This window comes from Macaca thibetana, chromosome 1, assembly GCF_024542745.1.
Source record: "Macaca thibetana thibetana isolate TM-01 chromosome 1, ASM2454274v1, whole genome shotgun sequence".
In the NCBI taxonomy this organism is placed as follows: Eukaryota; Metazoa; Chordata; class Mammalia; order Primates; family Cercopithecidae; genus Macaca; species Macaca thibetana.
Window position 1 is genome coordinate 117191521 of NC_065578.1, and position 16179 is coordinate 117207699.

Below are 16179 nucleotides of genomic sequence, written 5' to 3' on the forward strand. Positions count from 1 at the left end.
CCTACCTTTGACTAGAATACCACTCATCCACCATTCTCTTCTTTTGGTGAACTCCCACTCATTTTTCAAGACCCAGCCGAGAGCCATCTCCACCCTTCCTTGTGTCCCCTCTAGAATCTTTTGAACACCCTTCATTTTAAAGAATTTCTCACATTTTATAGCTAGACTAAGCTTTTTGAAGACCAAGCATATTTTATATTAATATTACTTTAATTTGGGGCCTAGCACACCTTACAGATGTGATATGCAATCATTCAAAAGTAACTTGTAACTGAATTAACAATTTATGGCTCAGTTACATATTGCCTGCTTTGTTCAACATTGTAGGTCAAGAACCTGACAAAGCAAACCCATTTGTTAAAGGATTAAACAAACACTCATAACTCTCCTCCTGTTGGATAACAAATATACTTTTCATTTTTCCCTCTATTCTGCTTTAAAGCTTCTTCAAAATGAACTTTCAAAAAAAGATTTTCAGCAGGGTGTGGGGCTCATGGCTATAATCCCAGCACTTTGGGAGGTGAGGGCAAGACGATTACTTGAGCCTGAGTTCAAGACTAGTTTGGGAACACAGTGAGACCCTGTGTTTACCACATTTTTTTTTTAAATTAGCTAGGTATGGTGGCACATGCCTGTAGTCCTAGCTACCTAGGAGGCTAACAAGGGAAGATCACTTGAGCCCAGGAGGTTGAGGCTGCATTGAGCTGTGTTTGCCCCACTGCACTGCAGCCTGGGTGACACTGTATGACTCTATCTCAAAAAACAAAACAAAACAAAACAAAACATAAGGATTTTCTGTTTCCTATTTACTTTGACATCAAGTTTTAATGTTCATGCATAATAGTTTCCCAGAATATAATTATATTATTTCCTTTGGAAGATAAAATACAATACCAAATAGCAACCAAACTGAATTCTCTCAGTGGAACTCATGTAGAAAATTAACTCTGCAAAAGCAGTGAAGAAGAATGATGTCATGACTCTACGGTTTTAGTACTAAAGGTCAGACCACGCTCCTCCTTTCAAAATTTCATCTATCTCTGCAACCAATCATGATGTCCTGTGCTTAAACATCTAGTGAATACTCTATAAATTGTAAGAATGATATCTAGGACATTATAATTCTCCATCTGGAAACACCGCAAGAACAAACACCTTCATCTTATTTCTCGCCACTGTATTATTTTGTATACAGTACATAGTAGTCACTCAAATTTTTATTGGATGAATAAATAACCTGATAAATTTATTTCAATGCAGATACTTCTTCTGGAGAAAAACAAACTGCACATGAACTAAGAAAAAAAAAGCACAAGTCTTAATATATCTATCAAAAACATTACTTAGGCTTCAAATGAAATAAATTTTGATAAGAGTTTAATAAGAAAGCTTTTGATACCAAGTACTTAGAGTTATATCATTAGATCTGTTCTTGGCCCATATATGTTACTAAAGTGTACAAGTCATTTGTTTTCCAAATGCCTGATAAAATATTCAAGCAAAAGGCATTATCTTCTGTGTGTTTGAATGAGATGCTACAGTTTTGCCACTAGATTTAAGGCCTAATAAGTCAAATGTGCCCACTTTTTAAGAGTTGTACATTTCCTTTTTGCTAATCATATTTCTAGAAATTGCTTCATCAAACTCCCTTATACCCATTATCGATCTTTATCTGCTGCTACTCTCAAAGTTGACATCTCTTATAGTACTGTATCAAGTGATTTGTCTGGGGCCACAGAGCTAGAGTTGGACTGGTAGAATTAGAACTAAAAACCAGTCTTCTTAACTCCCTATTAAGAACCTTTTATACAAAATAATGCTGCCTCTTTAAAATACAATCCTTACGATTACCTTCATAAAAAATAGATATACAAAAGAAGCTATGAGATGACAGGACATAGCTGTCAGAGAATGCAGAGACCAGTCAAAAGCCTTGTCAGGAGCAATGATATCAAGGCAGGAATTTTGCTTTGGTTAGGTACCATTTAGAAGACAGGCATGTAATAACAGAGTAGTCTTCCACTGAAGCAGTTCTAACTCAAGCATAATGAATCATCTAGTATAGCAGACAGGTTACTAGACTTGGGAGTCAGAAGGTCTGGATATATGCTCCAAGTCTGCATAACTCTCACAATAGGAGAAATTTCTGAGCCTCTTTATTTGTACAATGGACACCATACTACCTAAAACACGGGGTTGTTAAGTAAAGTAAGTGGAATTTACTTGTCCTTTTTTAAAATACTTATTTCTTGAGCAAGTACCATATGTCAAGCATTCAAGATAAAAAGGTAAGATTCCTGCCCCCCAAGCTCAGTCTAGTATAATGTATATAAGCTTAATTATAAAATATACAAATTTACTATAAAATCCTTGAGTAATTAGAATATTGGTTTTTAAAATAGTTTATAATTAAATAAGACTAAGACTGAACAGAGCCTCACCCTAAACTCCAGGCTACATAATAATAATTTATACATTCAAATATCTTTGTGGTATTTGTGGATATAAGGCTTTCAGCTCTTCAACTTTAAATTCTAGAGATAACAGGGGGTCTTAAAGATCATTTAGTATCATTTGTCTTTGAAATGAGAAGTGTTTTCTATAATAGCTGCAACAAATGGTCATGTAACCTCTGCATGAATGTTCCTAGTGACAAGAAGATTGCTAAAATACTTTTCTGTTACAGTTAGTACTACCAACATTTTCTTCCTTATAACTTGGTCTTAGACCTTGCCTTGTAATGTTGGAGTTCTTATCTATAATCCTGATGAGGATCTGTAAACTTCCTGAAATAACATGCAAATTCTGTATTTATGCACATTTTTCTTGACAATGGGTTCACAGTGTTCTTTCACCAGATGCTCATTGTAGTTTATGACAACACCCGAAAGAACTGCTGCCTGAAAAATGTAGCACAGAATAAGTTCACAATGAGACTCCTTCAGATATTTGAAGATGGACATCATATTTTCTAAAAGCATGCTCTTCTTTAGAAGAAACACCACTACCGTTTCAAACTGTTTGCCCTCCTGTTTGTCAGTGTCTCATGAAATATGACACAGAGAAATAAATATAAAACTTGAGATGTGGTCTAAAACTGCATATATTCAGTGAGATCATGGAAATATGACACACAGAAATAAATATAAAACTTGAGATGTGGTCTAAATCTGCATATATACAGTGAGATCATGGACTCTCTTTAGCTGAATGCCATATTTTTATGTCACATACAGACATTTGGCTCACATTGATTGAGCCCAGTCTTTGAAAACCTAAATGTAGTTTTACATTCAAACAGCATGTGTGAATGTGGCTATTTAAACTGCCAAGTGTTATACAAATATGATATCATGAAATCGGACTGCATTTATTGCACTGTTAAGATTATTCTAAATTGTGATTTAACTACTCAATGCATTAGCCATACTTTCTAACTTAGCATCACTTTCAAATTCAAGAGGCTAGCTGTTCTGAACCTATACAGGTTTTGGGGGCTGCCCAACTCCAGACTCGTTCTTTGCTCAATCAAATTCTGTTAAATTAAAAAAACTAATAGGCAAGTCTTCTAACCCTTTATTCAAATGGAGAAAAATGTCAACCTAAAAAAGTAAATTGAGAGCTCTGCAGCTTGCCAATAAAAACTTCCCTCCAGGGTGCTACAATCATTTAATCAATGAATATTCTTTGGCTATAACTATTTAATGATTTAAAAAAAAAAACCCTTTTTTTTTTGAGATGAGGTCTCACTACATGTTGCTCGGACTGGAGTGCAGTGGCTATTCATAGATGCAATCACAGCTCGCTGCAGCCTTAAACTTCTGGCCTCAAGTGATCCCCCTGCCTCAGCCTCCCAAGTTGCTGGAATTACAGGTGTGAGCCACCATGCCCAGAATTTTAAAAATTTTAAAGATTCAATTCATGTACAGCTTCTCCAACATTACTTACGAAGTGCTATGTGTGTTGCATCCTCTAAAGGATAACCACGTTTTGCAGAATTGATGACACAGAAGCCAACAGAAGACATTGACTGCTCTCTGCAACCACAGGGAAAACACAAAAATTGCACTACAAACATCTGTAATACATACACAATACATAACTAATTTCAAAATCTAGCTCTACTTCTCCTTTTCTCCCTCTTCAACAAATCTACTATAAAAGCTAACCCAACTGTACTACTCAAAAATTATATTAATATACAATTTAATTGCACTCTTTGGAGGACACATATTTCACATATAAACTGAATAAAAAATGGGAAAAGGTTAAATTCTCAAGTCACTCAAATCTATCCCATTTATCCTGCTAAGTTTGAAAAGATAATTCTATTGTCAGGGTCCTCCTAAATCACCTAAAATTTGACTTCCACTGCTAGGTTTTTAATCTTTAAAAACTGGGGCTTTTGTCTTTAAAAAACTGGGGTCTTTAACAATGTCTGATATGCTATGTCCAGAAAATGGAGTAGACCATACTTTGCTAGTTGAAGTACGTTTCTGTAGCAGCTATAAAGGGAACTCTCAGCTGCTGTGCGATAGCGGCTCTTATACTTAGGTCCCACTGTGTGAATGATGAACCGGGCAGCTAGATTGAATCCTTTTGTCAATTTTGCTTCACCTGTTCGGCAACCTGGAAACAATGGAAACATACCTAAGTTTGGACGTGTTAGGAAAACAAAAACAAAAACAAATGAAAGCATGAAACAGAGAAAGTACTGAGAACTTTGAGGAATTTCAGTTAAAAATACAGACTGAACATAAGCATTTATCTCTGTTCCTTCTGTTGGATAATGACAGTGAAGCAGTACAACAGGTATAAGCACAGCGACAGATAAAAAGAATGAGAAAGAACATGAAGCAGATAAGCATCATCAAAATTTTGGAAGGTAGAATGTCAACTGACTAGTAACTGACTCAACAGAGCAGAGAAACCTAACTGCTTGTAGAAATGAGATAACTAATACGAGGCAAGTTGATCTGTACTAAAGAGCAGATTCAAATCCTGAGTCTACCACGTTCCTGTCAAGACACTCTGGGCAGGGGCTTGGCCTCGTCACAACTCAATTTCCTATTTAAGAGGGATCTAGTAGTACTTACTTCACAGGATTAAACGAGTATATGCAAAGTGTGTACATGCATTAGCAATTATTGTTATTATTACTAGAGAAAGCTAAAAAGGCTCAGAAATTGGAGCCCAAGTACTTGTAAAGGCTATGCTGTGAAGTGGGATGTGGCGCTAAAAAGAGGAGGCCCGGTTAAAAGTTTGTATAAAGACAGTCAAATCTGCAACAACCCCTCCCCCAGCCAGCACAGTAAGGCTAGGTTTTTTTTTTTTTTTTTTTTTTTTTTTTACCACCAGAGCAGCAGGGAAGAAGTTTATTCTCTGGAGATGCTCAACTAGAGAGTTTCTGGATTCCAGAACCCCAGGCACAGCTGAAAAGAGGGGATTTAGTTAAAGTGTTATACTTAACAGTGAAAGGTCTAGCCCTCAGCCCCCAAATGGCTTTCAAAACAGACATCTAGGCTTGCGCTCATGGAGGATTCCTTTCCAAGAAATTGAGAGGCCCAAACCTAAAGGACCTACAGATTATGATAAACGGGGAGAGTTCCCCAATAAAATAACAGGCAGGAGTCCCATTCTGTCATATGCTTCAAGACCCACCAGGCAATAACCTTTGCCCACTGTTGTGAACTGAATGCGTGGGTTCCCTCAAAATTTGTATGTTAAAACCCTACCCCCTAATGTGATGGTGTTAGGAGGTAGGGTCTTTGGGAGGTAATTAGAATTAGATAAGCTCATGAGGGCAGAGCCCTCATGAATGAGATTTGAATCCTTGTAAGAGTCTCCAGAAAGTCTGCTCCCTCTCTCTGCCACATGAAAACACAATGAAAACTCAGCAGTCTGCAGCCAGGAAGACAGCCCTTAGCAGAACCTGACCATGCTGGCACCCTGATCTTGGATTTTAGTCTCCAGAAATTTCTGTTCTTCCTAAGCCACTCAGTCTATGATACTTTGTTATAGCAGCCTGAACTGACTTAGACACCCATGTGTACAAAGTTTCCCATGAACTTTTCAGTTCTTCCATCTTAAATACAGCTAACACTTAAGGACCACCAGAAAGAGAGAAAAGCCTCTAACAAAAACTAAAAGGGGAGACTAAACACATGCTCAAGAAATAGATAACACAGGGAAAGAAAACTTTAAACAAAATCAGAATGTCATAAAAACAGACTATTCAGAGAACAGGAAACGGCACTTACCTATAGCCAAGTGAAAAATATGACAGCAGAAATGAAAAGTTCAATAGAAGGGTTAAAATTAAACTTGAACAAATCCAGAAAATAAAACAAAAATAAATTGAAAATAAGAGATAACAGATGAGAAAACTGAAAAATTAAATAAGAAAATACAACATCCAACAGGATTTCTTCAGAGAGAACAGAGAATAAAGAAGGAAGGAAATTATTAATGAAATAAAACAAAAAAATTTACCAGGATGGAAAGACATGAGTTTCTAGATTCAAAGAGCCCATAAAACACCCAAACCATATGAAGGCACATCCCTGTAAAATTTAAGAGCACTAAGAAACACAGATGAGATCATAAGCTTTCCAGAAAGAAACCAGTAGCATACAATCAGGGATAAGAACAGCATGAGACTTCTTAACAGCATTAATCAAAGTAGAAAACAAAGGAGTAGTGCCTTCAAATTTCTAGAAAATGATTTCCAAACTAGAATTCTATTTCTAAGCAAATTACCAACTAAGTACGAAGGTGGAAGTAAAATCTCAGTAGTTTTGCCATATTGTATCCTTCTTTAAAATCTCCTGGTAGATTTACTCACAAAAATGAGAGATCCAGGCCAGATGCGGTGGCTCACGCATGTAATCCCAGCACTTTGGGAGGCCGAGGCAGGCGGATCACAAGGTCAGGAGATGGAGACCATCCTGGCTAACACGGTGAAACCCCATCTCTACTAAAAATACAAAAAGTTAGCTGGGCGTGGTGGCGGGCGCCTGTAGTCCCAGCTACTCGGGAGGCTGAGGCAGGAGAATGGCGTGAACCCAGGAGGCGGAGCTTGCCGAGATCGTGCCACTGCACTCCAGCCTGGGCAACAGAGCAAGACTCCATCAAAAATAAAATAAAATAAAATAAAATAAGAGATCTAATCTATCAAACAGAAAAAAGGATTTCCCAGGATGATGTTAAAAAAAAGTTCCAGAACAGACACTGCGCAGCAGGCATAGAGAACAGTCTAGAGAGGAAAGGGAGGATGGAGGGTTCCAGGAGGGACCTTGGCAAGAAAAAAATGGAAGGATCAAACTGTTGTCTTCACTCCAATTAAGAGAGCCATCTTAGTATGAGTAATGGCCCACTAACAGGTCTAACACGATACAACATTAAGTAGACAACACAACATCACCTATGTAATATTTTAGGCAAAACTTGACTCCATTAGACATAATGTCAAGTTTATAGGAAATACAAACTAAATGGCACTTCAAGTAAATCAGACAAATCTAGAAGGAGGAATACTGTGAAAAATAATTGGCCTTGTTCAGTCAACAAGTCAGTGTCATAGACAGGAGACCGTACTGGATTACAAAATACCACACACACAGAGACAAATTAATAAACGTAACAAAAAAGATGCAATGAGTGGTCCTGCATTGGATGCTGGTTTGGATAAAATAGCTGCTACAAAGGACATTTTTGGATCAGCTGGAAATTTTAAATATGGTTTGGGTAGTGGATGTAATTTCTGAAATTAAAAGGTGGAATTCATTTGCTGAAGAAGGCAAATTGCAGAATACGTACATGATTACCTTATTTTGAGAATAGCATACACATAATTACTTTATTTTGGTATGAAAAGATATGAGTGTATGTATACATCCACACCCACATACAGGTTCAAACAACAAACAAACCTCACATAGGTTTAGTTTCATAACATTTCTAAATTCACAAAGTGAATATAAGACTGATTTTTTTTTCAGGGGTGAAATTTGGGCACAATAAGCCAACTCTGCCTATTCTGATTTTAGTATTGATGCTTAGATACTAACTGAACTGACATACAGTTTTATGTATCTTCTTATCAAGGATTCTAGGTACCCACTATGATTATCATTCTCCCTCTTCAACATGATCCTTTTTCAAGTATTTGAGAATAAGTACTGTTTCCCCCAAATATTCTCTTCTCTATGCTAATCCTAGCTCTTTAAATAATGTGGTTTCCACAATGTTAGTAATTTTCTGTTAAGTGTACTCCAATTTATTACTCCTAAAAAGTAGTAATAAAAGACATACAGTTCTTGTCCATACGGAGTTTACAGTTTAATGGGGATACAGTTATCACAAGACAATTTACAAGATTACAACTGTGATAAGCAAACAAGAGAGAAGTACTGCAGGCTGGGAGCATATACTATGGGTGGTCTGATCTATTCTGAAGTAAAAAGAAATAGTGCTTTGAGGAAGAGATACGAGCCAAGACTTAAGAATAAAGGTTGACAACTGAGAGAAAGAACAACAGCAAGTGCAAAACTGGAAAGGAGCTTGGATGGCAAGGTAGTGAGAAGAGATCAGTTTGGCTTAAGCATGGTAAGGAAGGGAAAAGGGGGCATGGGATAAGCCTGGAGAAAAGTGAGTGAAATCTTGCAAGGACATGGGGATCAGTTTAAGGAGTTTAGAATTTAAGTTTAATGAGAGGTCACTAAATAGTTTGAAGTAAAGGAACAATAAGAAGGGGTTTACACTTACTGGTTGTGTGTGGACAATGGATTTAAGAAACGAAGAATAGATGTAGCAAGACCAGTTGGGACAGAGGATATGGCTGTAGCCTAGGCGGGGAATGATGGTTGCATATGCTAGCTGCTGGAGACAGTGGTGACAGACAGAAATAGATTTAAGATTAATTTAGGGCATGACGATAGACTTTATGTGAGGGATAAGAAAGAGCGAAGTGTTAACACTAGGGTTCCTAGAAAAGAAAAATGGAATGGGAGGCTGGACATGGTGGCTTACGCCTATAATCCCAGCATTTTGGGAGGCTGAAGCAGGCAGATCACTTGAGGTCAGGAGTTCAAGACCGCCTGGCCAGCATGGTGAAACCCCATCTCCAATAAAAATACAAAAATCAGCCAGGTATGGTGGCACACACCTGTAGTCCCGGCTACTCGGGAGGGTGAGGCAGGAGAATCACTTGAACCTGGGAGGTGGAGGTTGTGGTGAGCCAAGATCATACCACTGCACTCTAGCCTGGGTGACAGAGTGAGACTCTGTCTCAGGAAAAAAAAAAAAAAAAAAAAAAAAAAGAAAGAAAGAAAGAAAAAGAAAAATGGAATGGAAAATAATGCCATTTTACTGAGACATAAAGTGTTAAACAAATGATGTTTCCCCATCATTTTAAACTTACTGCAAAACTTTAATATTCATCTCCGTTAATTTTTTCATTTTTTGGCTTATACTTCTAGTCACATGAAAATCTTTAGTCTATCATCCAGTATGTCCTGTTACTCTTTTAGCTTTCTATCATCTACAAATTTGGTAAGTCATGCTTGTTTTTATTAAGTCATTAATAAAAATGTAAAAGGGGGATAGGATTAAGTATGCAGCCCTTTAGTAATAACCTAAAGGTTGGCACCGATTCATTAAACACACAACTGGGGCCTAATAACTAACACCAGAAATAATACTTGTTGAACACTTAGGATGTGCTTAGCACCTAATGTCCATTATTTAATTTAGTCTTCAAGATATTAGTTTTTTCCATCTCTAAATTTTAAGCTCTTGCTATATGTCAGGAACTGAGGTAGGAACTACCATTACCATCCCCATTTTAGAGATGAGGAAACTCAGACTCAGAGGTGAAGTAACCGGTCTTACGTCACACAGTTAGTAAAGGGCAGAGTTATATAATATGAATCTCAGCTTGGAGATGCTCAAACACGCAGTTTAATATGGAGGTTTTACTTGTATATTTGTGTTAAATTTTCTTATTTTCTTTATTATTCATAAGTCTAGCTCTAAGGTGTATGTAAGCATACACACACATGCCATTAGGAATTTTTCCAGACCAACTTCTCTGTTCCTTTTAGCAAAGAACTTCTCAGTATTATCTTCAATATCTTTTCTAGTTTCTACATGTTCTTCATGGTATCTTGTTTTGCAGTTTAGTTACGATCATTTCCCCCACTCTGTCCTTACAGTCAAAATTCAGTTTCTGGATCAAAAAATGCAATTCTTCCCATTCTATCCCTTCCTTCATAGAGTCAGCACTTATCAGTATTCCTGATCAAGTTCTAATATTTTTATTAGGTTAGAAACCAGTTGTCAGTGTTAAATGATAGAAGGGAAGGGAAGCAAGATTTTATACAGGTTAACTTTGCTGTTTACATTTTAAGCAACATTGCTATATTTCATAAATAGTTTTTATACAATGGGAAGATTGAATTTCACAGTATTTCATTTGGGCTCAAATAACAAAGGGCTGCAAAGTTGGTAATTTAACAGCTTTTCAGTTCAGGAGGATAGTCATCTCATAAGGCTTTTCTTGCATGTTTTGTGCAAGAAAATATGCAGCCAAGAAAATGCTACCAAAGATCTAATCAGCGACAGTGATTGTCATTTAAAATCCAGGACAGGACAAAGAAGTTTTACTGCTAGTAAATTCTCAGGACTCAGTTTTTAACACATTTCAAAATGTAATAAATTTTGTTAAAATGGAGCTTTCAAAAGCAGTTTTTATTTAGTTTCAACAAAAGAAAAACAGCTACATCTATATAATTTTCCCACAAAACATGCCTCTTCAAGGTAGAGGACATCAAAATGAATGTTTCCTTAAATGAAAACATATGAAAGAAAATTCACTCACCTTTAAGTTTCTGGAGATCTTCCTTCAGATCAGGCCCTGCAAGCATGAAGATACTTTCTGACACGGGATTCTTATCTGTGAGACTTTCATTGCTGGTATTCACAATGGCTGTACAGTTCAGTAATGCCACATCTCCTTTCCTGAAGAAACAGTAAAGAACGAACAAATGTGGGGAAGAAGAAGAAAAGAAATCTAGTTTCTAATTATTTCAAAACATTTTATCCTTGTCTTTTTCAAAATGTTGGTCTTGCTAGCTCACAAGCTAAGCAATAGTAGAAAAGAAATTTCTGACTTAAAAAACAATCTGGCATCTTAGATCTTTAATGCAATTGTTATAACCCTGAAACTCACAAAACCATCATGTTTAGAAATAGCAGCATTATTTATAACGGCCAGAGAGTAGAAGCAAACCAAATATCCATCAACTAATGAACTAATAAATGTGGTATATCCATACAAGGGAATATTATTCAATCCTAATAAAGAATAAAGTACTGGCTGGGCATGGTGGGTCACGCCTGTGATCCCAGTACTTTGGGAGGCCGAGGCAGGTGGATTGCGAGGTCAGGAGATGGAGACCATCTTGGCTAACATGGTGAAACCCTGTCTCCATTAAAAATACAAAAAATTAGCTGGGCGTGGTGGCGGGCACCTGTAGTCCCAGCTACTTGGGAGGCTGAGGCAGGAGAATGGCATGAACCTGGGAGGCGGGGCTTGCAGTGAGCTGAGATCGCGCCACTGAACTGCAGCCTGAGTGACAGAGCGAGACTCCATTTAAAGTATTGATTTGTACTACAATATGGATGAACCTTGAAAACATTATGCTAAGTCACAAAAAACCACAAACTTTATTGTATTCATTCCATTTATATGAAATGTTCAGAATTGCCAAATCTATAGAGACAAGAAAGTAGATTAGTGGTTGCCTAGGGAGATTAAGGAAAAATGAGGAGTGACTGCTAATGGGGCTTTGGGCTGATGAACATGTTCTAAAATTGACTGTAGTGAAGGTTATGCAACTCTATGTTAAAAATCACTGGGCTGTGCAATTTGAACTGATGAATTATATTGTATATGAATTGTATCTCAGTGAAGCAGTTTTTTAAAGCAATGAACTACTACTGATACACAAAACACAGATGAACTTAAATCATTCTGCTGAAAACAGACCAAAAAGCACACAGTTCAATTTAAATAAAACCCTAGAAAATGCAAACTAACCTATAGTGACAAGAAGATCAGTGGTTGCTTGGGGATGGGGAGGCAGGGAAGCGCAGGAAGGAGGAATTACAAAGGACCAGAAAAAAAAACTTTTGGAGGTGATGGGTATATTCACTATCTTGATTGTGGTGATAGCTTCATGGATGTGTTAACAAGTCAAAACTTATATTGTGTACTTTAAATATGTAGTTTATTAAATGTCAATTATACCTCAATAAAATCATATATGTATATGTAAAGCTGTATTTCAACAATGCTAGAGCTTACAAAGAGGTCAGAATAAATTATGAGAAAGTGTTATCTCAGGATATGATGTAATCAAATAATTACCAAAGAACTACTTTTCCATTGATGTCCTTATTATAAAGAAAAGGTGATCGAACAGTATCTTCCTGAAATATTTCAGCTGTAGTATCAGAGGAATTTAATTCATCTCGGCATGAGTCACCCCAGCTTGGTAGTGCATCCACATCCACAAACTGGGAAGGCGCACCTAAGGGATCCATGGAATGGGAACTTTGATTTGTCTTTTCCCAAATTCCTCAGCAATTCAATATTCACTGGAGACTTTAGCTTAAGAGAAAAGAAAGAATCATTTTAATAGAGAAGTACAGATATTACTTGAATTCTATTAAAGCAGTAAAGAAAATTCCACTGTGAAACAACCCAATAATATATTGTGTGATTATAGTCACTTTACAAGTCCATTAAAAACAATGGACAACAAAGAATTGCTACAGCATTTCTAAAACAGGATTAAAGAGTGATTATTTAAGCATAAATTCTTTTCAAAGAATTATAGCCATTAAAGTAATCACATGGCCCACCAATTCTATTTTCCAGAAACAGGACTATTCATTCAACATTCACTGAGTGCCTACTATTGAAAAAACAAAAAGTGATAGATGCTGCAAGGGATACAAAGATAAATCATATGTATAATTTAAAGTCTGATGATAATGTGGAGGATGTACTAAGACAAAATGAGAAGCTGGGAGGTTACTGCAATCAAGTAGTAAGAGATGATAAAGGTTTCAACTAGGAAAGGAGATACAGAAGGAGGCACACATTTAAGAAGCAAAATACAAAAGAAGGATGAACAAGAGTTGACAATTTATAGGATATGGTGTGTGAGACAGTGATATGGTAGGTGGCTGGTTGTACTGAAATACCAACATTAGAAGAGGAGGGTGTTGGAAGACACACAGTGTCAAGTACTAGAGAGAAGTAATGGGAAATTATTTGTTGCTAGAGAAAAGGAGAATCAATTTGCCTATGAGTCAAACATCTATTTCAGTAAAATGGTATATTCATTCATCGAATAAATCTTTGTACTGCGCCATTGCACTCCAGCCTGGGCAACGAGAGCAAAACTCCGTCTAAAAAAAAAAATATTTGCAAGCATCTACCATGTGTTAGATACTATTCTAGGCACTGGGTACACACTGGTGAATAAGAGCAAGTCCCTGCCCTTCAGGAGCATATAATTCCATGGAGAAGACAGAAGATGATACATGATAAAGAAACAAGCAGGGATCTAACAGAATGACTAGAGGAAGTAAGTACTATGAGAGAACAGGTAACATCTCAGTAGAAAGATACAATGAAAGAGCAAGCCACATGAAGCTCTGGGAGATGTTTCAGGCAAAGGAAATGGCAAGTGCAAAGGACAAACAGGCAGGAAGGATCCTGGTATACTACAGGAGGAGCAAGGAGGTCAGTTTAGGAAAAGCAGAATAAGCTAGGTAATGAGTGGTAGGTGATGAGGTTGGTAAGAGAGGGAAAGGCCAGAGGATACAGTTTGTAAACTATGGTAAGAAGTTTAGATCTTATTCTAAATATGAGGGGATGCTATTAGAGGATCTTGATCATGGTAATGATTAAATATAAATATTTGAAAAGACTACTGTAGCTACAATGAAACTGAGAAGGGGCAAGAGTAGGTGCAGAGATCAATAGAAAATGACTGCAATAATTTAGGTGAGATGGTAGTGATGAGAAATGTTAGACTTGGAATGTATTTTGAAAGTGGTGTCAACAAGACTTACTTAAGAATATAGACAGTAGGGAGAAAGAGCAGAACCAAAGATAACTTCTGGATTACTTGCTTACACAATTGAGTACATGTTATGCTATTTACAGAGAAGAGAAAAATTGGAGTAGGTCGTAGGGTAGAGTGATAACCAATGGATTTTCTTTTTCTTATGTCTTTTTGGGTGCGCTAAGTTTGAGACGCTCATTCTATGACCAAGTGTTTATGTCAAACATGCAAATTGGTTATATGAGGCTAGAGCTCACAGAAGATGGGGCTAAAAATATAAATTTGGAATTCTCAGCATATGGATGGTATTTAAAGCTATGGGAACTGGACGAGCCTAGAGAGTAAATGCAAATAGAGAAAACAGATCCAAGGACTGAGTCCTATAACAAAACTTAGAGGTGGGAAAGAGGACAAGTTAGAAAGTGAGATAGAGAAGGAATGCTAAGAAAGGAAGGTAAACCAGGGAAGCGTGGTAGCCTAAAAGCCAAGTGAAGAAAACATTTCAAGCAATACTTGAGACGTATCAGTTAAATGCTACTGAGAGGTTGAGTAACAGGACTAAGAACTGATTAACAGGTTTGGTAAGTTGGAGGCTGTTGGTAACATGAAATAAATAAGGGCAGATAGATGATCAGGGAAAGAAAGTCAGCATGTGAACTTCTTTCTCCCCAAATAAATGTGCAGTTTAATGAGCTATTATGAAGGAAACACCCCTGGAACCACCACCAAAGTCAGGAGATAGAACTGTGCAGGCACCCAAAAGTACCTGCATGTGATCTGTCATGATCTCAACCCCTTCCTGTCCCCCAAAGTAACTACTATCAGAACTTTTAATCACTTTCTTATATACTCATATGGCCTTTTCACCTAACTGTGCATCCCTAGAAACCATAGTTTAATATTAGCCATTTAAAACATTTTAGTGTATATCTTAAATCTCTTTTAATCTACAAGTCCCCCATCCAACATTTCCTTTTCTGTAAAATTTATATCCTGAAACTGTAGTGTTCCACAGTCTGGATTTTGTTGCTTGCATATTCATGTATGGTTCAATAAGTTTCTGTGTTATTTGAAAACTTCTTGTTAGTAGTCAGTTCTGGCAAGATTATATGAGATGGTGTGTCTTTCATCAGGAGGCACGTAATTTCAGATTCTCTCTTCTTTTCTCTTAGTTCTTTCTCTTTCTTAACTTTTAGGTTCAGAGGTACATGTGCAGGTTAGTTATGTAGGTAAACTGCACGTCACAGGGGTTTGGTATACAGATTATTACATCTCCCCAGTAATAAGCATAGTACCTGATGGGTAGTTTTTTGATCCTCTCCCTCCTTTCACCTTTCACCCTCAGGTAGGTCCCAGTGTCTGTTGTTCCCTTCTTTGTGTCCATGTGTTCTCACTGTGTAGCTCCCACTTATAAGTGAGACCATGCAGTAGGTGGTTTTCTGTTCCTGCATTAGTTTGCTTAGGATAATGGCCTCCAGCTCCATCTATGTTACTGCAAAGGACATGATCTCATGAAGTTTTTTGAGTTTTTCAGTATGGTTTTCATGTTTGTTGTTACATAAAACAAGCATGCCCTTCCACAATACATTCCGTGATGTTTCCTGCTGAGATACATGGGATGCTAATTGGAACAAAACATGGATCCAGTGAATATGCTAATGCCTAAATCAACGCTGTGGAACAGGAAATATAATCATTTATATAATAATTTCAGCTACAGTAACCAAAACAGCATGGTACTGGTACCAAAACAGAGATATAGACCAATGGAACAGAACAGAGTCCTCAGAAATAATACCACACATCTACAGCCATCTGATCTTTGACAAACCTGAGAGAAACAAGAAATGGGGAAAGGATTCCCTATTTAATAAATGGTGCTGGGAAAATTGGCTAGCCATAAGTAGAAAGCTGAAACTGGATCCTTTCCTTACTCCTTATACGAAAATTAATTCAAGATGGATTAGAGACTTAAATGTTAGACCTAATACCATAAAAATCCTAGAGGAAAACCTAGGTAGTACCATTCAGGACATAG

At 37.1% G+C, this 16179-nt stretch overlaps 1 protein-coding gene across 6 annotated transcripts in view; it reads right to left on the minus strand.

Moving 5' to 3' along the window:
• Nucleotides 1-16179, minus strand: part of GDAP2 (ganglioside induced differentiation associated protein 2) — a 70068-nt gene that overhangs the window by 47765 nt on the left and 6124 nt on the right. For 5 of the 6 annotated variants that reach the window (XM_050748677.1, XM_050748702.1, XM_050748687.1 and 2 more), the window contains exons 2-5: nt 12431-12673; nt 10880-11019; nt 4476-4629; nt 3949-4037 (exon numbers count right to left, since the gene is read on the minus strand). In XM_050748677.1, the coding sequence (XP_050604634.1) occupies nt 3949-4037; nt 4476-4629; nt 10880-11019; nt 12431-12606 (559 nt within the window). In that variant the 5' untranslated portion in view covers nt 12607-12673. Of the gene's footprint in view, nt 1-3948; nt 4038-4475; nt 4630-10879; nt 11020-12430; nt 12674-15436; nt 15634-16179 lie in introns of all 6 variants that reach the window. The other variant, XM_050748696.1, reaches the window with a different exon arrangement.